The following is a 24,936-nucleotide window of genomic DNA, read 5'->3' on the forward strand; positions in this document are numbered from 1 at the left end:
TTAAATTGATGAATTGAATTTGCATTTGAATGATGCAGCAGCAAGAGCTCTGAATGACTTGAACCAGGACACAACTCCTACTGACACAAAACGGCTAAATCTTCTGTTGTCTCGCTCACTCTCTTTGACTTGGACATTCACATTTTAAGTGACTTCTACATTAAAATCTAGTGTAAAATCCCACTACAGCATGTCAATCGAGTTGAATTTGAGGTCTGGACCTTACCATAGCAAGACATTGACCCTTTTGTTTTTGAGCCATTCTGTTGTAGACCTACTGCCGTGCTCAGGATCTTTGTCCTGTTGAGTGAGCCAGCTTCAGTTAAGCTTTAGCTGTCAGACGTATGGAAAAGAAATAGTAAAAACATAAAAGACTTGCATAAGATGTGGCCTACTTCATATAGTGAATCATATAAGGCTTATATGATTTACTCATGAAAGTGGCCACTTTCTCATTACTTTCATATATTGTTTTAGTAAGTATCCAAAACATACAAGTTTCATTTATATCATTTTTCAGGGGATCTTATATCTGCTTTCACTCTTGTATGCTTTTCATACAAGTTTCACACAATACAGATACAAACTTTATAAAATGTATATATATCTTTTCCATATGGGACAGATGGCATCACATTTGACTCTAGAATACTTTGGTACACAGAGGAGTTCATGATTGGCTCAATGACTTGGTTTTTACCAAAAGTGGAGCTGTGCAGTATGTCCACAGATTTCCATCTTGGTGTCACTGCACCAAAGAACATTGTTCCAGAATTCTTGTGTATTGTTTAGATGCAACTTTGCCATACTAAGCTGCGCCATGATCTTTTTTAGAGAGGAGGTCAAGAAGAGCGGTCCAATATTGAGTGTCTAAAGCCATCTGTAAAACATGGTGGAAGCTGGGTGATGGCTGCATTTTAGCCAGTTGATGTTGTCTAAACCGATGGAGTTAGGAAAAGTCCCATCAGATTTTGGTGCATCATGCAGTATAGTCTGAAAATTGTCTAATTGGCAATGGTTTCATTATATAGCATGAAAATGATCCCAATAAAGTGCCAGTGCAGTGAAAATACACCTGAACAGAAAACACATAATGAAACACTATCAGCACTACAGATTGGCCTGGGTTGAAGATCAAATTTAAACTTTCAAGATGATTAGAATCATACTAACTCGATTTTTATTTTTGGCTCTTCAGTTAGTCATTTTCCAGATCTTGGCATATCTGAATAACTAGTACTTACCTGCAATTGACAATCTGCAGTTGTTTAGAAATGGCTCCAAGAGACCTTGTGTAAATCTACAATTTTCCTTCACTAAGGTTCTTGGACTTTCCCATTTTCCCGACCATTGGTGAATCCAATGAGTCCTGTCAAACAAGTAAATTTCATGCTAGCAAAGAGAATCTTCCAGTTGTAGTCTTGAATGAAAAGTTAATTGACACCTTCATCACCACTTATTAAAAGATTAAGATGACCGTATGTGTATATTTCAGTCTCTATGTATAGTTGTGTCCCTGTGTAGGTTAGAGAAATTCCAAAATAAAATCAAACATGAGCACCCAATTATTATTTTTTAATCATTAAAGATGATGATTGCTGGAAAAATACCAGTTAAAGGAAATTGTTAGAACCTCCAAATTACCATTGCATTCATGCACATGATGAGTGTATGGAAACTTTTGGCCACAACTGTATATTTCACATAGGATTTAAAAGAAGATGCATACATATAATCTGGTGCTAAGGCACTGCTAATTCAAAAGCATTGTACTGTTTTTTTTTATTTCACAGACTCGGCTCCAGTGCACATGCCCCTAGTTCTTGCACATATAATTATGTCTCTGTCCCTGTCCCTGACTTCCTTTGGTTGTCCTACACACACACTCCCAAACCCACAGCCAACAATTACATTTTGCTCTGACAGTGTCCAGTGGCCAAAGGCAAACAGCCACACTCTGATCCTTGCCTCAAAGTGTTGTTTCAACAGTGTTAGCACCAGACTAGTCAACAGTCAATGGCCCCCATGCTGTTTCTGTTGTGTTTCATGCAGAGGAGATAGCAAAGCCTCATCTGCCACTACTGTCATAGAGTCTCGACAATCTAACAGGGTCATCAAGCAATTACACTGAGATGTTGCCATGGAGGAGGCAATATTAGTGACCAGTTTTTAAAGTCACTCTCAAAACCATGTCACTTTTAATTATACACCTATGATTATAAACTACTTATGTAGAAAGCTGAGGTCAAGGCTCTGCTTGTGTTAATAGCTGTGATTGCCCTGTGGGTTCTATGTTACAATAAGTAATATTGCTAGCTACTCAAGGCTACTCAAGGGAAATGTCAGCTTGTGAACTTAGACCTTTTGCTACCACCCAACATGGATCTTTCACTGTTTTCCTCTTTCAAACCAATTCATCGAGCAATAAAAAGGGTTTATGAGCCACAAATTGAATTGTGTGTCTGGTGCTTTCAGCATATATAACTTATTACAAAAGACACACTGCAGGCAAAGTGCCTGCTTATGTTGCTCTTTGGAGCATGTGCAAGGAACGTGAATAAAAATAAAATACCTTGATTTTCTAATTATTACATTATGTTTATATTTACATGATTTTTTTAACTGGATGTTTTTTTTATTCACAGATATTTTTTATTGTTTCAAGCTCTGAGAGAGTTCCCAGTGTAGTGCACTGAGCTGTCAAGGCACCAATCCATGCCCTGCAAAATAGACAGCACTGATCTCCAAGGGTTCAGTATGATTAGAGACATTACACTGTGTTGTATATCATATTTCAACAGTATGCTTAGATCAATCATTTTTCCAAAATCAGGTCCATTTTCTGGCACTAGACTAAACACTCCTATGGCTTCTAATCTCCTCCCAGTTGTAGCCTTTAATCTTTGGCAAAAGCGCCTGTTGACCTGGCCAGCTGCTGGCGCTATTGTCAGCTTCCTATGTGGAAAATTTTAGGTGTCAAGGAGAGTCCAGGGGAGCACTCTAGGCTGTCACTTTATCAGCTCCTGTTGGTTTCGCTGAGCAACAGCAACAGTGTGTGAAGGATGGGGGAGGGGTGTGACCTTGACAAAAGGTTTCTGTGTGTTTATAATATTTTAAGGAGCATGCGTGTTTGGTTTTCCCGAGAAGAATGCTTGTGCTTGTGGTGGAATATGTGGAAAGACCTGATGCCTGATTTGAATCCATATGTGATGCTGAGTCTGTAGAACTTCCATTCCCCGAAAATCTCCATTCTGGCTTTTTTCCTGTCTCAAAGAAGCTAAAGGAAGCTTTACAACATAACCATTCTGCTTTAAATCTTCTTCGTGTTCCAGATGGACCTTTGGAGATGCCCCTGTTTCAGCTCATCCCCTCCCGGAGGCAGCTTGTTTTCCATGGTGACCGCCTCCCCCTGCAGTGCACCGCTTCCTACTTGGACCCATCAGTGGAGCTGCTGTGGCGTCATAACGGGCACATCGTGACCACGCAGGAAGACCGAGGCATCTACGTGGAAGAAACCCTCATTCACGACTGCTGCCTGCTCACAAGGTGTGCACAAAGGATAGGGGAGTGCATCTAATGTCTGATTAGCTGTTGACTGCCCTGTTGCACTGACCCACATGCACACAGTCAGAGCCCGACTAAGCCCACGCAGTCAAAATCCACATACAAATATGCTGATGCATGAGGAGTTTCGTCAGAATATGCATGCGTTTACTCATGCAGCACAGCCACTTCCACGGGAACAGATGTAAAATATGCGTGCGGAAACACACACGCGCTCTCTCACTCACTCATAGAGGCTGTGATTTACCTTTTGTTATTACCGCCCTTGATAAGGATCTGAAAGGACAGGGCAAAATTGGCTTGGCACGGTGCCAACACCTCAGAGCAATCCGCAGCCCGTCTCTCGAGGTTGGCCGTCCAGCCGCTCCCCGAGCACTAGCTGTTTACACGCTAAGAGGAACAGATGCTGAATCATAATTGCAGTGATAAATTAAAGCAGCAACACTGGCTTTTGTGCATTTTTAAAAATGTTTATTTTTTGATATAAGACGTTGCCTAAAACCTCGGTCCTATTCCCATCTTTGCTGCCTTAGCGCTGGCCTGCTTTGTGTCATGGGCGTGCTCACGCACTCCTCTGTTTGTGTGTTACAGTTAATGTTTTTGACATAATGCCGTGGCAACAGGGCTCAGACACAAGAACACATTGCTGCTGATTGCTTTAACTGCTGCCTTTTTCTTACTTGGCCTCTCTAACATAAATATTGATGGAGTGCTGACAGAAATATGTTTCCCTGTGTTAACGGGGCCAGAACGCCTCTTGTTGTGTGGTGTGTTTGGCAGCAGCAGCACCAGCTACTTTTCCGCTCCATTACTGGGAAGGTATATCGTTTCCCCTGCTGCAAATACCACTGATAGTCAGTGGGGTTTATTTGCTTTTATTATGTAAAATTAACTCAGTGGTGAATAATCGTTCTCGGTGATCCCTGTGGTGGCATAATTAGATTAAAGGTAGTGTGGGTGCTTTTAGTGATGTATTGGTGTCTTTGTGTCTCAGTGATGATGAATGTTTTAGGTTCATTTCAATCAAGGTTTCAATCAATACAATACTTTGTCACTCTCTTCTCAGTGCTTACAGTCGTAACAGGGAAGTGCTACCAAATACTGGCACATTTCCGAGGTCCTTGAGCCTGAATAGTTTGACATCATCCTGCTTTATATGTTCTTAATTACAATTTAACAAGAAATATTGTACTTTTTTTTTTTATCCGCTAAACACTATTTGGCAGCTCGTGCAGCTTGTATTGCAGATTAAGATTTTACATGCCAAATACTGTATAATCAGCTTAAAATTGTAATGCATTATGGATTTAACTACCTACTAGCATATTAACTAGTAAAATTAATCACCAGTCTTAAATGTTCCTTAAGCCTCATTTGTGGTCACCGCAACGGTTGTCACTTGTGCCAATTGTGACAACATCACAGCCCTTTATTCATTTACACTGATGCTGGAGGCATACTGGACTTGGTGGGCTTCTAAATGATAGCTATAACAGCTCAAAATAAACCTCAGCATCAGCATCACTTTTCTTTTTTTAGAGTTTTCTCCAGAATGTCTCCTCTTTATCCAGTTGTCCCTATGCCTCTGCATTGCTACAACACTGAAAACTGCAATAAAGATCGACCCTCAGGCACTTGTTTCCAACTGAACTGCATGTACATACACATAATCTAATATGCAGTAACTTTTTCTAATAGTGTAACAAAGGGGACAGTGGAAGTACTGCAATGCTAAACTGTGTAGGTAGCGTAGGTTGTAATTCTTCAAGAAGTGAAGGGTGAGGGATACACTTAAAAGAAGAAGGATGCCCACATGCATTACACATGCAAGACATGACACGGCGCAGCAAAAACTACACGTTGAGTACGGTGACTAGTGCAGCTGCTGCGATAGCTCAGTCCTGTCTTGTTGATAAAGATGGGAGCATCAGTTGGGTATTAAGTACAAACCCAATTGCGACAGGCTGGAAAAGTAAATGGCACTAAACAGTAACAGCTGGAGGAACATTTTGAAACTCATCAACAATACGTTGGGGTATAAAAAGGGGGTCTTAGAGAGGCAGATGTTCTTAGAATTAAAGATGGGCAGAGGTTCACCAGTCTGCAAAACAACTACATCACAAAAGTGCGGTTCAATGGCATTAATTCAATTTAAGGCAGCACAGCATTAAAAAGTGGCATTATTCTATTATGGAAATCACAGCATGGGTTCATAAACAGTTACAGAAATCACAGTTTGCATGCCATCCACAAATACAGGTTAAAGCTCTGTGATGCAAAGAAAAAGCCATATGGGAACATGATCCAGAAACACTACCGTGTTCTATGGGCTAAAGTTTGTTTAAAATGGACTGAGACAAAGTAGAAAACTGTTCTGTGGTCAGAAATCAGAATTTTGAAATTGTTTTTGAAGAGCCTGGAGAAGGAGCACCCATATACCATTCTCTGATGGTATAGGGGTGAATTAGCAGCTATGAAATTGTCGGCTTGCACATCTGGAAAGGCACCATCAATGCTGAACAGTTCTACAGGTTTAGAGCAGCACATGCGTCCATCCAGATGAGGTTTTTTATAAGTGATGCCTTGCATATTTTAGCAAGACCATGCTAAACCTCATACTGAATCTATTAACTCAGTATAGCTCCATAGTAGAAGAGTCCAAATGCTGAACGGGCCTGTCTGCAGTTTTCACCAGCTGAAAACATTTGGCGCGTTATGATATGAAAAATATGATGAAGAAGATCCGGGACTGTTGAGCATATAGAAGTCCAGCAGCTGCTCTCCTCACGTCCCAGACATTCATATACTGTTGTTAAAGAAAGAGGGAGTGCTATACACAGTGGTACACATGGCACATGACACAATCTAAATCACTGTTTCTTATATATGTGTAAACAAGCCAGGTGAGTAATGATATTGCAATATCTTTTCAAGCTAAAAATATGTGAATGATTTCTTTACAGCTGATTAATCTGCAGTTAAGTCCAGAAAGAATAATAATGTATAATCATTATTTTTTTTATAATAGTGAAGAGAATGTACTGATTTTTTACAAATTTATCATATTTCAATATCTTATTTTCCACGTCCCCGATATTTTCATTTTATTTTCAATTTGATTGAATTTAATCTACAGTTTTGATCTCCAACTTTTGATTTGTGAGCTCAGATTAAGATCAGATCGATTATGGTTATTAAATATAATAACTACACATTATTTGTATTCCTGTTCCTGCTGTTATACATCATTCTGCCATAATCCAAAACATTCTTTGCAAACAGTAGCTTAAAGTAAAGAGTCTGAGTACAACTTTCACCATTTGATGTCATGAGAAAGAAAACTCACTGGAGACAGTGAGATTTAGGCTCACTCAGCCCTCATTATGCATATTCGGGGGTCCAAACACCTTATGTAACAAACCCTCTATTATGGTTGTGTACAGACTGGTGACGTCTGTCAGTGTCTCATCCAGCCTTCTGCTTCATCAGCCATATCACTGTAGACTACATGAACCCATCTCCCTCTCCTCAAAACTTTGTCTTTCTTTTCCAGCACAGTATCCCGATGAATTTCCCAACACTCCCATTCTGATTAGGGCCCCATTTGCAATTACGCACCACTCTTATCCCAGTATACACAAATAATGTAATTTTCTACTCCAAGTGGAACCTATTTAGGTCATGTTTCTCTTGGCACCTGAGAGTGTCTCCCTCATGTAGAAAACCTACAAAAAGCAGACATTAGTTCCATAGCTGATGAGTGAATAACAGAGCTTGGGCCAACAAAAACAATCTGCTGTGCATGGGCTGAACTTCACCCTTCACCCTTTGCTGTATCTTAAAGTGGAGTGCTGAGAGAACAGTGTGCGTGTGTGTGTGTGTGTGTGTGTGGGAGGGAGGGAGGGAGGGAGGAAAATTAGTGCTTTGACTTCATCAGCCCTGCAAAATTTTTGTTAAAAAAAAGAAAAAGAAAAAATTTAACTGATGTTTTGACCTTTGACATGCCAGATGCAGTCGATGCTTATTTAAGCACAGTGGACAAGATATTAGTCATCGCAGGCCGTGTTGGTGTCGTTCACCTTGGATAAATGTCTTCTGAGTCAGTGAGCTTCGCCCTGCATGCCCCATCAGAGGGGAAAGACTGAATACACAGGATTTAGCGCGTAGCTTAAAGCCCTCATCTGGATTTGTTGCACAGCGTTGCAGCAGTGTGAGCAGAGATGCCAAAGCCTCAGTGAAGTGACCTCTTTGAAGGTGAACCCAAAATGTTTTGCGGCTATTTTCTCATCTAAATTCTGCTTTATCCTGCTTTAGGCAGTGTCAGGCAGTCAGCCAGTGTAGACATTCAAAGCCTGACAGGGTGTTTTGCTTATTGAAACGGGCATAACATTATGAAAAGTGTTTGGTTTTTTTGTTTTCTGTTTTTTCTTTTTTGTATCTATCAGCTCCCTCTCATTTCATGCTGTGCCATGTCATCATGGCCTCTCATTTGCTAGAGCAGGTGGGCCGATAAGTGAAGCCATTTACATTGCTCACAGTGAATAGCAGCAAAGAAACGGGCCCCATGAGGCCTGGTGGTTCTGCGACGTGGGTCAAACTCCTGCTGAGTAATGGTGTCAGGCCAAACTCCCAGTGTTAGCTATGCTAGCAGCAGCAGTGGGATCAGCCTGGGATTCATGTTTCATTAATCAAACATTTCAGAGCCCTGTAGCTAGCAACAGCAGACACTTTGGATGTATCTTCCTTAATCCTCTCCATTTTTAATCAGGCTAATCTTACACAAAACCTGATGTGGATGCATTACTGAAGGCAAAGTGTTTCTAATGGTGATCTCTCTGAAAGCTCTTTTTCCATTTTGTTGCGCATAAACTTTAATTTCTTTCTGCTATTACCAGCATCTCTTTCCTCTCTTATTGCATTCGGCAGTGTTTTCCTTAAATTTCTGTCTCTGTTTCTTTTTTGGTAGCTTTTTTTTTTCTCTCCTTTGTTTTCCGCGCTGGATTTCACCATTTGTTTACGAGCTTTTGTGCAGCGTCAGTTGATAAGGAGACCAAATGTGATTATGTCCACACATACTGTAGGGTTTTACCTCTGGGTTCATCACTTTACTGCTTGCCAGTTTCACTCAATAAAGAAAAATAAAAGCTCTTAGTTACATTGGATGAAGTGAAACAACGATAACACGAGGTGTAAATTATTTATAGTCCACATTATATAGTGTAGTGCATCGAGTGGTTTAAGACATGGAGCTAATTTGATGGAAGCTGCTACAGTGGGAGTAGTATCTGTGAAATATGCCACCGTGTGTGTGTGTGTGTGTGCATACCATGGTTGCACACATATACTCGTTTAGGCATTTAAAAATTGACAAAATCAGTTGACGCAAATTCACAAACGATGCTCTTTTGGAATATTTCCTACATAGCTGAGTTGAGGTGGGACAGATTGAAACTTTGCAGTCTCATAAGCAACATTGTGTAAACAAAGTGTTAAATATCAATGCACAAGCATAAATGTTCTTAATGAGTCCTTTGGGAGCTGCTGTACAATAGTGCAGTATTACTGAGGATGTAGGTCAGTGCTTTCTGCAGCTTGTGTGCCTCTGCCCTATTGATTTTCACTAAGTGGTGTGATTTCTTCATATGTTCATTATGTGAAAATGACCTTTTTCCCCTCCCTGAAAACTAAACAGGCTGCTCCATGGTTTCCCTGCTCTTCTTTCTCTCTGTTTTTTTCTTTTTTTTTCTGGGTGCAGCAGCTCACCAGGGATGTTAGTGATCATCAGCGAAGTTGTCGAGAGGGGGGGACGGAGGGAGGGAGAAGGAGGAGGAAAAGGAGAGGTAAGGGTGGGAGGTTTTGTGTATGGGGGTGGGGGTATTTCCCTCTGTATTTCCCAGCATTCAGAGATTTGGCATTTGTTCAACAGTGATGTAACTGTCCCCTCTGCGCACTATTCATGTCTAGAGATAGAGAGAGAGAGAGACGCTCTAATTTAGAGGAACTGCTATCACACTGATCTGTTTTGGTTTGTGTGCTGCAGTGACACCTATTGTGTAAACATTCCTGATAGGGTTATTATTGACGCCACACTAGCAGGGTTTTGTTTTTTTTTTAACTTTTTTTTGTCTGTAAACACAATAGCTTGATTCTGATAAAACTTTATAAGGGTTTAGAGCAAGGTCATGTTAACAATCTGGTGAAATCTGGGTTATATCCACGAGGCTCCCCTGATCTATTTAAAGATTTACTGGGCAAATTTTAAAAATAAGCCTTATAACTTGCTAACACATGAAAAGTACTGGACAAAGATTCAAAATATCATGTCACATTTGACCTCTGACCTCTCCTTCAAGGTAAATAGATTGATCTGAATGTCAAAATGACATTAATACTATTAGAACTTTGTTTTATTGTCTATGTTGACATAATATATATAAGGAATGATATCCAAAAATACTATATTTCATCCATCCATTCGCTTCCGCTTATCCTTTTCAGGGTCGCGGGGGGCGCTGGAGCCTATCCCAGCTGTCATAGGGCGAGAGGCGGGGTACACCCTGGACAGGTCGCCAGTCTGTCGCAGGGCCAACACACAGGGAGAGACAACCATTCGCACTCACATTTACACCTAGTGGCAATTTGGATTATCCAATTAACCTATCCCCACAAGCTGCATGTCTTTGGACGGTGGGAGGAAGCCGGAGTACCCGGAGAGAACCCACGCAAACACGGGGAGAACATGCAAACTCCACACAGAAAGACCCCGGCCTGATGGTGGAATTGAACTCAGGACCTTCTTGCTGTGCGTCAACAGTGCTAACCACCGTGCCACCGTGCGGTATAAATGCAAAGAACGACACCATTTACCAGGGCAGGGATTCTACTCACTACTATAGATTATACATTTGATACACTGTAAATTAAATTAAACATTATAAAATTATTATTAATTTGTAATTCACTAATTACTTAATTCATTATAGATCACACTAGCGCTGCCTGGTTCGACTAATTTTTAGACACTATTGACAAAATTGTTTGACGATGAAAGACAGGGAAAAAAATGGTATTTGGTCACAAGCACAGCAGCTCCGCCTATTCAGACCTTCTGCTTAGGATGGGTAGCCAATCAGAGGAAGGTAAACATAAAGGGAGCACAAGACAACTGCCTTCATATAGTGGATGATGATAGAGCTGCACAGAGGGTCTAAGATAAGTAGAAATTAGGTTGAATTGTAAATCAAACAAAGCTACTCCCTTAAAACCAAAAAATGAAAGTGAAGCGTGAAATGAGTACAAAACGTATTCTTTAAGTAAATACAACGGCATGAGCAACAGGAGCAGGTGATCCCAGTCATTAAAAGGTTCCTATGGAAACTGGAGGAGGTATTGGACAAGATGAAGTGGAGGATGGGAGAAGAGAGTTTTGGGTGAAATGAGGACGCTATCCTGTGCAAATTGTATATTACTTTTTTCACTCTAATACGCCACAGAAGAAGGTCTGGAATACTCGGGTCTCTTCGCATCTCCGTTGCTAAATCGATAAACAATTTACTAAACTTTGGGTTTACAGACAGCAAGAGTTTCCCGTTTCATTATCCTGTGTAAAAACAAAATGTAACCACCACAGAGTTTGATGAGTAATCTGTGAATTACTGCAGCCGCCGTTTAATACAGGTCCTGTGCAAGTAGCCTGAGAAGCTTGACTTGGTCTATGGATTTAGTCTTTCAAAATACCTCCTAATATTTTATCTATATTATCTGTTTATATTGAGTTTCCAGACACCATGTCCTCATTGTTGTATGCTGTGTAACTGTTGTACTGTGAAGACAGGCTTGACTGTGCCAAGAAGGTTTTAATGGAGAGCCCATCCAAAGTTTAACACAACATCCTTTTTGTTCCACAGGGCTTCATTTACGTTTAAGTGGGGCTGGAGAAGAGACATGGGGAGAGAGAGGGTGATTGAAAATGTGAGGTTTTTGCACTGTGTCAGACAGAATAAGCATGTAAAATCATCGCAGTCATGTTGGGGAGTATGTTATTCCTGGAGTAAGGTTCAGTAAGGCATGCAAACATTCTTACTGTATATGTAAGAAGATCTGTCATAATGACAGTACAAGGCAAAAAATAGGTCCTTTTCAGACAACTGAAAATGTACTTTTGCTCACAAAATGCCACCATACATATTTACACTTGCACAAAAACAAAGAGCCAGGCACAGGCCTACACATTTGTTTTGTAGCCCAGAATGTCATCATCTCAGTCAAGCGTTCAAATCTGATTTAGGGTGTCTTAGAAAAGCAATCAGAAAGGGGAGCTTCAGTGGAACACAGAAGATGAAATCAGGACTCATTTTATTCATTTCCATATCTTGCTCACAGAAAGCCATTGGAGCAAAGTCATATGTTGGAAATGTTAACAGCATTCACTGAACTTCCTCCTCTTTCTAAACAAGTAGCAGTGGAGATAAGTTCACATGAAAGTACAATATGTTTTCATTTGGAAACGTTACTGTATGATCGCATCACCTCTGTAGTAGATTCAGATCACAAAGTAGAAAGATTTCATTTCAGTAATAGCTCATTTAACTGATGAACTGATTTTGCATTTTAATGCATGGTCTCCACATTTCAATTTATTTGCATTAGCAGTTCATATGTTAAACACAAGTCAGACTCTTGCTAGTTTACTATTATTTAAATATGTTTTGTGGTTCATTCACACCTGTTTGTTTTTTGTTTCAAACAAAATTCACAGCTCTATGCAAATGTTTGCTTTTAGTGTGAAAATGAAACCCAGTGACAGCTTGTCAGCTGTCAAGTAACCAGTCTAATAAAGGATATGTTCAAGCAGCATGTGCCATATGTTTTTGTAAGATTTTTTGAAAACCACTCCAACTGGTACTGTATGTGCACAACTGTGGATTTGTCACTAATCAGGTAAAGTTAAATAAAATGTTAAGTATTCACTTGGCTAAGCTAACTGGAAAAAGAGAGAAATTACTGTACCTGGACTTCTTAAGCTTACTGACTACTTAATAAGCTAATTGCTTAATTTATACTTTGGCATTAGTCTATGCAGAGCCAATGACTGTAGTCTACACAAGAGGCAGACTATTGCCAGTGTTTATTATCTGTGTGGGCTGCATCAGTGGTGATGTGTAGTTATATTTCTAGGAAGGTATACACCTCAGGTTACGGCACAGGGTTTCCAAAGGGTTTATGACACGGGGCCTTCATACCTGTGGTACAGATTTAACACAGAAGGATACATACACATGCTTTAAGTTGAGGGATTTTATCGATATGGACAGTAACTTCTTAAACTTTTTACTGCTTACTTTTCCAGCACATTTTTGGTCTTAGTTAATCTAAAATATAAGCTTGTTTTTCAACCTTAAGTTTACTCTAAAAGCATGTGGGTTGTGTAAAACCCTCCATCACACTCATCCCTTAACAATTTGTGATAATCCTTTTATCGGATAGTCAAGCTATCTTTTATTTAGCTTAGCTTAGCACAAATACTAAAAGCTAGTATGCATTGATTCCTAGTTATTTCTGCAGATAACTAATTAAAATGGTACGTCTTTTATTTCATGTGTGGGAAATTTCAAAACTAATTCTACAGTTTGATGTGGTAATGAGTGGGCTTCTGAATTGTAAAACTAACTTTATGAGCTATTCTGAGCTTTACTTATATGTCCACATCAATGCCAGTCTTTCTATTTGTTCTAGTAAATTGAATAAAAAAAACTTAACCAAACTATATTGGTATTTTAACTAGTTATTTCACTTACATACTGTACTACGAATATCTGGTTCTAAGATAATATTTCTTTCTTTTTGGTTTGTTGGGAAAGCAGAGTTGTAGGTTTTTCATACTGTGTAGAAGATATTGTCCTGTTTTTGTTTTGCAGTATTAGGCTGGGATGTGTGAATATGTTTACATGTGTTGGTTGTCGGGATGGTTGTTTTGACTTTCTTGAAGTACACGCATGGAAGCCGGAAATGATTTTGCTAATAAGCATATTGAGACAAAAAGGATGACAGGAAGGAGTGAGAGAAGCAGAAAAAAACGAAGGCATTTCATTTTTCGAAATAAATGCCTTCCTCACACCGTCTGATAAATGTTTTCTGGGATTACAGCTTTCGCACATCAGAGCCACTCAGCCACTAATCATCTTTACTCTGAAAGATTTTCGTTTCTTGTCCAGTCTGTCACTTCAGATTTTCCATGTCAGTTGTAATACTTTCCCATTTGTGCAGCATTGTTCCTTAAGTCCCATTTAAAAACTTTATGCAGCCGAGTGGGGGTATACAGTGGCATACTGTGTATTACGAACACATGCAGCTTAATTAACACACAAAAAAGGCATTAGGTTTTTACACAGACACAAAGCAAAGTGTATATTTGACTACAACTGGATTGTATTTGAAAATAAAACAGTTGGCATTTCTTAAGGAGGTAGAATTTCCATGGTGATTATTCCCATTGCTTAGCCATCTCCAGCGGCTTTTCTGTTTTTTTATAGCGAGTAAAATCCTCAAGATTAGTCGCGTTGGCAAATGGCCCTGCATTGGCTCTTTGTCACCGTTTCACCATTCTTTGTTTAATCAGGCATTTTCCATTGAGATAGGAATCGCTGTGACAAAGTAGGAAAGATAAGCATGAGTAATGATCATCTTAAGTCACAGCCAACGTTTTAAGCTACCACATACTTGTATATGGACAAAGGTCCCTTGAATGAATTAGATCGGGTGAACCACGCAAGCGCACGCACATCTTTGCACTCTACAGACGTCTTAAGATGACCTTAACTCGTTATGCCTTTTGACTGACTTTAATCCTTAGTCTAATCCAAAAATAATTCAAAGCACCCTAAAATCAAGCCGCAAGAGAAAACTAATCCTAAAACTACATTTAACCCCAAATGTACGACTAGGCTCTAATTCGGTACTTCGAACTTCTCCTAAATCTCATAGGAAGAGGTTCACTGACACAACCCCCTCATGGATATGTCATTTTAAAAACACATTTTCATAGTTTTACGTGTCTTCTCTCTTCCTCCAGCGAGGTTATTCTCTCCAGCATCGATGTGCCCATTGCTGGAATCTGGGAGTGCCTGGTGACCAGTTCCCGTGGCAACATTTCTCAGCAAATGGAAATCGTGGTTCTGGAAACGTCAGCATCATACTGCCCTGCTGACAGAGTCACCAACAACAAGGGGGACTTCAGGTGAGTGACCTTGCAGCCACAGACAATGGCAGATTAGTTTTTCAGTTTTATTATACAGGCTGATTTGGAAAAAAAGGTCTCAAAATAATAGTAAATGTATTTTTGAGAGTTGGATAAGAAACCTGGTATATTTCATGTGTTTGTTCAGTTGTGGCTTGGTCAGGAACCACTTCTTCTCATACCCCATCACCAACATATTCTGACACATGCAGATACCCCTTCGATGTATGTTTCTCATGTGAGGAGGAAAAATAAACCCCAGCAATATCTGTATCTGGAGGCACTTACCTGCAACCAGAAGATTGCTGTCCAGAACATCTGCTTTTCCCACATTCATTTTTACTTGCATCACTTGCTTTTGCCTATATCTAGGGACAAAACTGGTTAGGTAAAGAATTGTGTTTTGTGTTAAAATACACCCTTCATAACCCATTAGCTGAATTTTGTTATAGTTGGTATGAGCAAGAGTTCCCACCAATCATCACATACTCATTCTACAGCATTAGTACATGGGATTTACATTGGGATTTAAAATGATATGGTTGGAAACAGTCAGTCTCGCTTTTTTCAGAGCTAATAAAATCCATCTTAACTGACACACTGATTACTGTAAAAACCTATAATCTATAGCTTAACCAGCTTTTGCAGTTCTATTAACTGTTAACCTAGCTAGGTTAGTCCCAAAGGTTGATTCTGTTCATCTGGACGTAGCGTTTTCAGTGGGAGAAACGTTTCGTCACTCTTCCAAGTGACTTCTGGAGTGTCAGCTGACTGCAGGTTTCCCCAGCCTTATAAACAGTACATTGCACAATAACTGAAACCAGTACACTGAATGAACAATGGGCTGTGAGGTCAGTTTCTTGATCAGTAATATGAAAATTGTCATGACCATTGATCAACAACCACTGATCAAAGCCCACTGATCATTGATCAAAGACCATTGATCAATAAATAAATAATAAAAGTTCTAGTAAATATTATGTAAATAAACAATTTCCTTCAATCTGCCTGTACATTGTACTTTGGTCTTGTGCTTGGACTGGTTTTCAAAGCTAAAACCAGGAAGTCTCCTGATATTTAAAGCAATAGTTTAACCCCACTATTATTTATTTCACAAGAAATATTTCCAATTATAAAATAGCATGTTATAAAAATTAATACTCTAATCACAGAACTAACTCACTCTGTTGCTATCCCTCTATAGAGTGCCCAGTCAAGGTACTTAAGTCTGGTTTTAGGTAGTGTCGTGCCTTTTTTTTGTTTCATCTTACAACTGGTTTGCCTTCCTCTACGTTTGGCTCACTAGTACAGCAGAGTCTGGACAGTTCATATTATTTAATAATAATTGTTATGTGCAATAGAAAAACTCCTACACACATTATGGCTCATTGTAGTCCAGATTTATATCATGACTACAGAGAACAAGTTGAATAACTAAAGTCTCACATAGACAGAAGAAAAACGCCACACATCTACTGTGCACTCCATTTTCGCTGTCCTCGACTCCATGTAACCACGTTAAAACTGTATTTGTTAACATACATGCACGCACACCCTCCACCTCTCTTCCCTTGTGGGTGTGCTGTTGTCGTGTACACTCTTTTGTAGCTGCTGTACTTTACAGCCCACTTCTAGTGCAGCAAGCACAGAGGCTTTGTTTCTGCTGGAGCATTGGAGTAATGGGCTGGAAAATGAGCCCCCTTTTTGTTGGGGGTGAAATTAATGCCATTTATTACTAAGTAGCTGCTGCAGCAGCAGCAATGTGGATGACTAGAGGTGGGGGTAAAGAGAATGGGGTGGGGAGTAGTGTGATGGCAGGTCTCTACCCTCAGAACAGATTACTAGCCTCCTGAGAGCACTGCTCCTTTATTTTAATAATCAAAAGCGTTTGTTTTCACACATTTTTTCAGCTTATTTTCTGAAGTACAATGTGATGCTGCCTCTAGCATAAAACCACGAACATGAGACACATGCTCCTTCTTTGATTGTTGACAAATTGATCAACATGTGAGAACACAAGCCGCTCTGTCCTAAGGCTACAGAAACACATACCTTTAATATACGGTGATGCCAAGTAACAAAACCTGGAGTTCTTTTGTTATCTGCGAAATACAGGCTAGTGTCCTAGACTGTGAATGTTTGGCTGCCTTTTTACACCCTAATGAGCTTTATTTTATTGAAACACTAACAGGCATTACCCAGAAAATGGAAATGATCCATTTGACTGTAAAATCACACTAGCCCCTATCATAGGTTGGTCAGTAGAGCAGCTCCAGGACTTGGTTCTTGATGACATTATTGAGAAAGTCTCATTTCTTGCTCCAGAGGAGTCTTCAGTGAACTTTGTATTACCATAAGAACAACACTTAATTTGAATTTCCCTTTAGGAGTAACAGGCAAGAGCAGGTTCTGCTTGAAATATAAATCCTTCACTGACATTCTCCATCTGCCACTGTGGTGCATGTTTAAATGGGGTACGCAGGCGATTTTGTAACGCTCTTTCAATATGCTGTGGAAGTTTCAAACAGTTCAGAACAGAGTAGAGGATGAGGTATCCTGACTTTCAGGCCCTTGTATGGGTCAAGCTGTGCCACTCCACAAAGCCAGCTTTTCCAAAGATCACCTTGAGAGTATTTATTCTGTTGTGCCTGCAAGAAACTAAAAATATCAAAAATAACTGTGACGACATCACACAAGTTATTTTTTCACACATCTGGAGCCACAGGAGGTAAAAGTGGATGTCTTTGGATACTCAAATGTGGGCTAAAGCCAGAGGAAACCATCACAAGCAGACGGGAGAAGACATCAACACCTTTAAATGTCTTTTGTGATTAACAAAAAAAAATATTTCACTGCACCAAGTGAATAGACAATAAACTTCATTAATAAAGTTAGTAAATAAAATTAATTCAGAAGTCATTAATAAGACAGACGCGTGTTTCACAGTCAAGAATCTGGGAGTCATCTGCAAAATAATTAAGCCTAGCTGTAAATCATTTATGCAAATTAATACTTTCCTAAGTACAGGGAGTATGAAATTGCCATCTGGTGCCGCTTGTGTAGATCCTGATATTTCTGATATTTCTTTGGCAGGTGGCCAAAGACGCTGGCTGGCATCCTGGCCTTCCTACCCTGTGCTCCTGCCACCTTTGGCTCTGCCCCTCACCCATCTGGCAGCGCTCCTCACCCCTCGAGCCGGGCAGAAAAGAAGGCGTGGCGACGTTGCGACCGTGCTGGGCGGTGGGCTGAGGAGGACTATACTCAGTGCCCTTATGCCAGTGAACTGACCCGTGTGCTGCATGAGCTCACCCAGGTATCAGCATTAGTGTAGAACTAGTGCCGAGAACTGCTGGGAAACAGGATTCATTTATGGATTCTGTTTCTTTTTTTTTAATTGTCCATCAATCCTTATTTAGAAATTTTCCAGCTTACTCTTAACAGCAAGATTTCAAGTTCATATTCCCTGAAAACTACCAGTTGCTTTGATTCATCTGTAGCCTGCAGGTATTTCCAGATCTGTGTATGAAACATTTATATGCAAGCTGTTTTAGTCTACTTCTGCTCAAAGGATTCATTAAAGTGACAAAGTTTGCAAAACTACACAAATTCTTGAAATTTTCATTCATTTTATTCATCTTATCAACTGTGCAATGTTTTTGTGGAATCATTATAACAAGCCGTCATGTTTGTCCTCTCTGAAAATTGTTGCATACTGCACAATATATTGATTTCTCTTCCAGATACCTATTAATACGACCAACGCTCAGCCTTTTGGACAGCAGTTGGTGGCCTTCACCAGCAGGGCGGCGCACTTCACCGATGTCATGGATGTCATTTATGTCACCCACCTGGTGGAGAGACTAACGAGGCTGGTGGAGAAACATAAAGATGTAAGAGGAAGCACAGAAATATACTACATCCAATGCATTTATAGTGGAATCATCCCAATATTTTACAACTGAATTAAACAGAATCAAACCCCTAAGATGCTGTGTGAATGAACTGTAAAAGCAATTACAAGGTTTTCAGTGGCATAACCTGTACGTCTTTGCAACCAATGTGAGTGACTGCAAGCAACCTCCTGCAACCACTCACCAACTGGTTTTGCAAATACACATTTTTCCTTGGCAAATGGTGGTTGCTGGGCTGCCACCAGCCGGTCTTTAGACTGCAGTCACTGGGGCCTTAATGACAGTTATTTAGCTTAAATCAGCCAGTCCTACTCTTGTCAAAGAGTGCTTATTAAAAGTGAAAACACATGTTGTTTCTAGGTCTCCATTTTAATATCTGACCCGTTTCACTCTCAGCCAGCTTATGCCATCGGCTCGTCTAACTGTCAGAAGAGGAACTTGATTTGCTAAGTAACTTTTCTGGGAACTCAGGACAGTAGGAGGGGAACCCTGCGAAACATATAATACCTGCAACGTGCTCTTCTTGTCTACAGTGACAATTAGACAGCAGCTATTAGGTCTAAAGAGGAAGGTATTTTGTTTGTTGTTTCAATAGTTCTAATTGCAGTTCCTATTCTGATCTGCGCACATGTTCATTCATTCATTTTTCCATCACCCTAAGAAAGAATAAGGTTTTGTTTAATGCTCATCTAGAGGTTACCCTAAAGACTACACCATATCACATTACCCATCAGTTAGTTGCTCTTGCACTAGACAAGCAATATCACTGAAAAACCAAAAAACCAAGAAATGTCAGTGACTTGTCGATCACAGTGCAGGCCTTCTCTAAAGATACCCTACGTTATCAAGCTTTTTGACTCTAACAGGGACCATGATTTACTAATTGAACATGTATCTATTAAGACTTGCAACTAGCAATTAGGACCACATAACTGATGAATGTCTGCACAACCACTGCTCACCAGATCCCAACAAGAAACCACAGAAGCTTCCTCATAAGACACAGTAACATGTTTCTCACCTCATACAATATCCCACTGGCCATTGTGGCACTGGACCTGAATGGGAATCATTGTTAAGATGCATCTCGTGTTTGGGCGAGTCATGTTTTTACCCTGAGTGAATTTCTTTAGTAGAGGCAATGGGATTGTTATACTGGCATCACACTGAAGGTCAGGTTGTGTGAGGGGGAACGGTGCTGGGCTTAGTCAGTGAAAAGAATCAATATTAGCTCTCACTTGTGCAATTATTCAACACAGGTCACTCGGGAGGACATATTATTAGGAGATACTTAGAGTTTTATCATTCCTAAGACAATGGTGACGAGACCACCCTCATTCACGGAATAAAGAACAGCCCAATGAAGCAACAATAAAAAGTACAGTAAGTAAATAGTGAACTGCCATCCTTAGGAAGCAATTATGCCCCATTGGAGCTCCTAATCTAAATTAAATCTCCCTGTAATGAATGAAGCCACCATTGCCTCCCTCACAATCCTGGCTGCAGATTACAAATGTGCCTGTTGTTCTATGATTGATGTGCATGATGAGTCTGCTTCTTCCTTGCATGTGTGCGTGTGTGTGTGTGCTGTACACGTACAGTGCAGTTTGTGTTAGTGTGCGCGAGCAACCATTTGCATAAACGTCTGCTTGTGCTTCCTCAGCTGGGGGACTATATATCAGACATTGCCAGCAACATGATGCTGGTGGAGGAGCATATCCTGTGGATGGCACAGAATGAGGCCAGGGCGTGCACTCGAATTGTCCAGTGTGTGGAGCGAATTGCTGACCTGGCGCTGACTGGAGACAATCAGGCCATTTCTAAGGTATAGCTGGACTACAAAAAAAAATACTCACACTCAAGACCACACTCAGGGCAAGGGTTGCTTATGGCGCTAAATGACGCAAAGCTTTCACTTTTTTCTCGTGGTTTAGAATAATGAGAAGTCAATTTGGCTTAAGTAGATAGTGAAAACAAAGCAAGCTAAAGATAATTTGCTTCCTTTCTTGGTTTCCTCTTCTATTTTTCCCTCCCCATTGTCATTGGGGATAAAAGCAGTGGCTAAATTAAAAAAATATAAAACTGTCTTTCCTCCCCTCGCCGCTCTCCTACCCTTACCTCTCTCTCCCCACTCCTAAATCCTGGGATGCTCATCTTAGGTATCTGCTAACATAGCTCTGGAGGCCTTTCTGATCCGTCCGTCAAACTTCCACGGTTTGTGCTGCACAGCCCTTCGACAGCCCCCCTCAACTGCCACCTCACCCCATCCTGACAGCCACTCCCACTCTGATAAGGACATGAGCAGAGAGCGTGATGCCGTGGGGGAATCGTTGCTCAGCTTCAAATGCCACACTGTCAACAACAGTGGCTCACCGGTCAGTCAGCTAAGCAAGGTAAGACGCAAGTTAATAAGCGGTGTGAAGCTTTCTAAAATAACGCCACTATCTTCTGCTGCTTGGACGTGTTAGCTAGGGGGGGAGAAAAAAATATTCCCTTTCTCACTCCCAGCAAAAAAACATTTCTAAACAGACATTCACTTTTGAAATTTTTGATTCTTAGTCCAAATACAGGAGTGAGAGAAGGAGGGAAGATGCTCTGAGAGAGGACAGAAATAAAATACGAAAACAGGAGTACAGTTTGTATACTAGCTCATGGGCACAATAAAATGAATTCCCTTGCACCACGCCTTTGAAGCATGTGAAAAAGATTACCTCCTGCCCTTAAGTCTGTTGTTGCCTATTTGTCCTGGCAATCTGACACCTTTGTTGGGGTTTGTTGGCGCGCTATAGATCATCTCGTTATAGGTGGGGTTGTGGTGGGAGCAGGGACTGCAAATAGGGCAGCAATTTGGGAGTCAGGGAATGCCGACCACTCCCCAGTGATGGATAAGGTGGCCTTGTGTACCTGTCACTTTAAATCAGCTGAAGCTCTACTACATCTCCAGTTGTGGTTGTCACAAATGAGAAATAGACATGGGGCACTATACATCTGCAGACAGCAGGCAAAACACTCAACTCCCCTGGCACTGTAGTGTCATATTTGTGCAACATTTGTACAGTTTGCACCCTCTAGCTATTCAGTCCACGGATGAATTCACCAGTGTACGTGCGTGTGAACACTGTCTGTGCATGTTAGTGTTTATGAGCAGGAAAGAGCTCATGAGTGCGTGTTTGTCTTTAAATCCGCACGATTGTTTCATTTTCCACCTTTCTTCTTCGTCAAGTCTTTCAGGTTTTGTCAGCAATTACAGCACTTTGTTTGTAGCTCCAGGGTCTGTGTAGCTTGCACGCATGTATATCATTGTACAGCGGTGTCAAAGGTTTTCAGCACAAGTAGGTGTGTTATAGGTTTCTTTTTTCTTTTTTTTTTTAAATCACCTGTCCACATACAAAGTGTAGCAAACGTAATACTGAGCTCAGGGATGTGTGAGGATCATACCAACTGTTGCAGTGATCCTTATTCAGCTACTGATGGAAGACCTTTTTCTTATGATTCATCTCAGCATTTCAAATGTTTCAAACTTTTTCTATCTCTGGAAACTGACATAAATTAGCAGATTCACAAAAAGGACAATACTGCTCTGGCAGAGGTCGACGAATGAGGAATTAACATTTATTTTCATTATGGACAAGTGATCTCACTGCCAGTACTTTCAGTTTTAAAAGGTTTTCTTACAGCAGAGTCCAAACAAAAAATAATATTTTATCTTCCCACTAAACGGTTGCAGCACTGTGTGACCTTGAGAAAAATACTTTAGCTCGAAGCTCGTATGTGATGTGTAAACTTAAAGGGTTCTTATCAGTGACTCATCTCAGCTAAGTGTTTCTTCAACAGCAGCACAGAAAAGGTTCATTATTAAGATAATCAACATTTCAATTACAGATTCACATAAGAAAACTGTTGTTAGCTGAATGTCAAAATAAGAAGGTGAACCTGATTTGACAGCAGGAAATCTTAATGACTGTCAAGTTAAACTCTACTGAAGTCATTGCACAACTCTATAAAATCATATCTTGCTTGCTAACAATGGAGTGCTACTGATAGCTGAAAACAATTGATTTTCATAGTCTCGACATGCTCCCAGTAAAAAGACTTTTTTTGGTAAGTTATTTACTACAAGAAAGGGTAAAAGTATACGTGTTATTGTTGGACTCTGTTAAACTGCATTTTTTCCAACATCTGAACTGTTAAGCCCGGGACCTCTCACTAGTCTTAGTGCTCTTCTCCTGTTGTTAACAGTAATGTCCACTGTACAAATCCCATAGGTTACCATTTAGCTAAATAGTATCTTTGTTTTGCAATGTAAAAAAGAGAAACAAACAAAAATAGCTATATGCGACCTAGAGATGACTCTCTGCCAAACTCCTGTCACTAGGGAAAAGTGGTTTATTCCCCAACCAGCTGGCAAATGCTTGGTGGTGGTTGCTGGCTGTTTCTAAGCGGAATTGGTCACAAGGAGGCTGTTGTATTCAAAATGTCTTTGTGATGACTTTGGTCACTAGCAAATTGCTCCAGTTACCCATACTTTGCATGGAAAATGCTCATTTCATGTCCATACAGCATTACTACTCGGGGATTCTGACATTATCACCACATAGCTGGCATGAAGAAATCAAAATCCTTCAAACACAAATGCTAGGGCAGCCAAACATATGAAACTAAAGGTAGAGTGAATGTTATTTAATCTTAATTTAACAAGCCCCACTGAAGGGCCCCACATAGATGAAATACTTAGATTAAGGCCATGTCCACACTAATATGTTTTTGTTTGAAACTAAAGGTACAAACATCTTTTTCTCTCTGTTTTGGCCTCCCGTCCACACTGAGATGGCGTTTTCGTTCATGGAAAACACAGCTTTTTGAAAATGCTCTCCGAAGCGGATATATTTGAAAATGCAGTTTTTTGCGTCGCAGTGTGGACAGCGAATCCGGAGCCTTTTTCGAAAACGATAACACATTTTAGTCATGTGATGCTGTCATGTGACCAATTAAACCAAGATAGCGGAGGGCCATTATACAGCAGTTGTTTTGTTTGCTGTCACTTTTGACAGCCCTATTAACGATTAATATCAGTTATGCTCCAGATAGCTTTTCTTCAAATTCTTTAATTCTCACTCGCTTTTGCAACTTTGTGCTTTTGTGTTACTCGCAGCAACAACTCCACCTCATTGTCAGTCCATTTAAAAAACTCGGTGCTTTTCCTCAACATTTTGCCGCAACGTTTCAAAGAGCCTGAAAGTAAATAAGCGGCAGACAAAAATGAGGCAGGTCAAATCTTCTTGCGTTTCACGCATGCGCAGTACTGGAACGCAAGCATTTTCAGCTGTTTCAATGTGGATGAACAACTCTGTGAAAACAACTGAAAACTCTAGTGTGGACACGGAGCTACACTGTTAAAAAAAACAACGGTAATATTCCGGCAGCTGGGGCGCCAAAATACGACCGTGAAATAACAGAAAATAACTGTCCCATAAAAATACGGTTATTTCCAGTAATGAAAATAGAGTTTGTTGCGCTAATTTGACATGGGATCTCGCCTTTTTCAAGTGCCGCTAAACATTAAATCAGGAACATGTTAATGTGATTAAACAATGAAATCATCTATAAATAGGGGAAAAAAAAAACATTGTAAAAAAACCGTAATATTCCGGCAGCTGGGGCGCCAAAATGCGACCGTAAAATAACAGAAAATAACTGTCCCATAAAAATACGGTCATTTTCAGTAATGAAAATAGAGTTTGTTGCGCTAATTTGACGCGGGATTCTGCCTTTTCCAAGTGCTTTTAGACATTAAATTAGGAACATTTTTACGTGATCAAACAATGAAATTACCTATAAACAACAATCATAATACGTAAATGTACAGAAATATACAGTTAACAGTTGGTTTAAATAACAATTGATTGCATGCCCTGGGACAGACTGACAGAGGCGAGGCTGCCATATCGCACCATCGGCCCCTCTGGCCATCACTAGTAGGCGGTAGGTGAAGAGTCTTGACCACGGACACAACGACGAAGAGTGTCCGAGCCGGGGCGCGAACCGGCAACCTTCTGATCACAAGGCGAACATTTGAATTCAACAGTTCAATCTTTCAAATAACGGACAGATATTTGTGAAATCATGATACATTTGTGAATGTATTTTAACAATCTAAATATGCATATGTACAGACAGATACATTTAATAATCATGACAATTATGTTGTATTACATTACAGTGATT

The 24,936-nt window shown here is 40.2% G+C and overlaps 1 protein-coding gene across 1 annotated transcript in view; it reads left to right on the forward strand.

Annotated features, from left to right (window-relative positions):
• The window catches only part of adgra1b (adhesion G protein-coupled receptor A1b), a 185,033-nt gene that overhangs the window by 51,840 nt on the left and 108,257 nt on the right, over window positions 1-24,936 (forward strand). The window contains exons 7-12 of the mRNA XM_026189076.1: window positions 3,333-3,546; window positions 14,636-14,800; window positions 17,894-18,113; window positions 18,541-18,690; window positions 20,375-20,536; window positions 20,871-21,104. Of these exons, the coding sequence (XP_026044861.1) occupies window positions 3,333-3,546; window positions 14,636-14,800; window positions 17,894-18,113; window positions 18,541-18,690; window positions 20,375-20,536; window positions 20,871-21,104 (1,145 nt within the window). The remainder of the gene's footprint in view (window positions 1-3,332; window positions 3,547-14,635; window positions 14,801-17,893; window positions 18,114-18,540; window positions 18,691-20,374; window positions 20,537-20,870; window positions 21,105-24,936) is intronic.

This window comes from Astatotilapia calliptera, chromosome 13 (assembly GCF_900246225.1).
Source record: "Astatotilapia calliptera chromosome 13, fAstCal1.2, whole genome shotgun sequence".
Taxonomy (NCBI): domain Eukaryota; kingdom Metazoa; phylum Chordata; class Actinopteri; order Cichliformes; family Cichlidae; genus Astatotilapia; species Astatotilapia calliptera.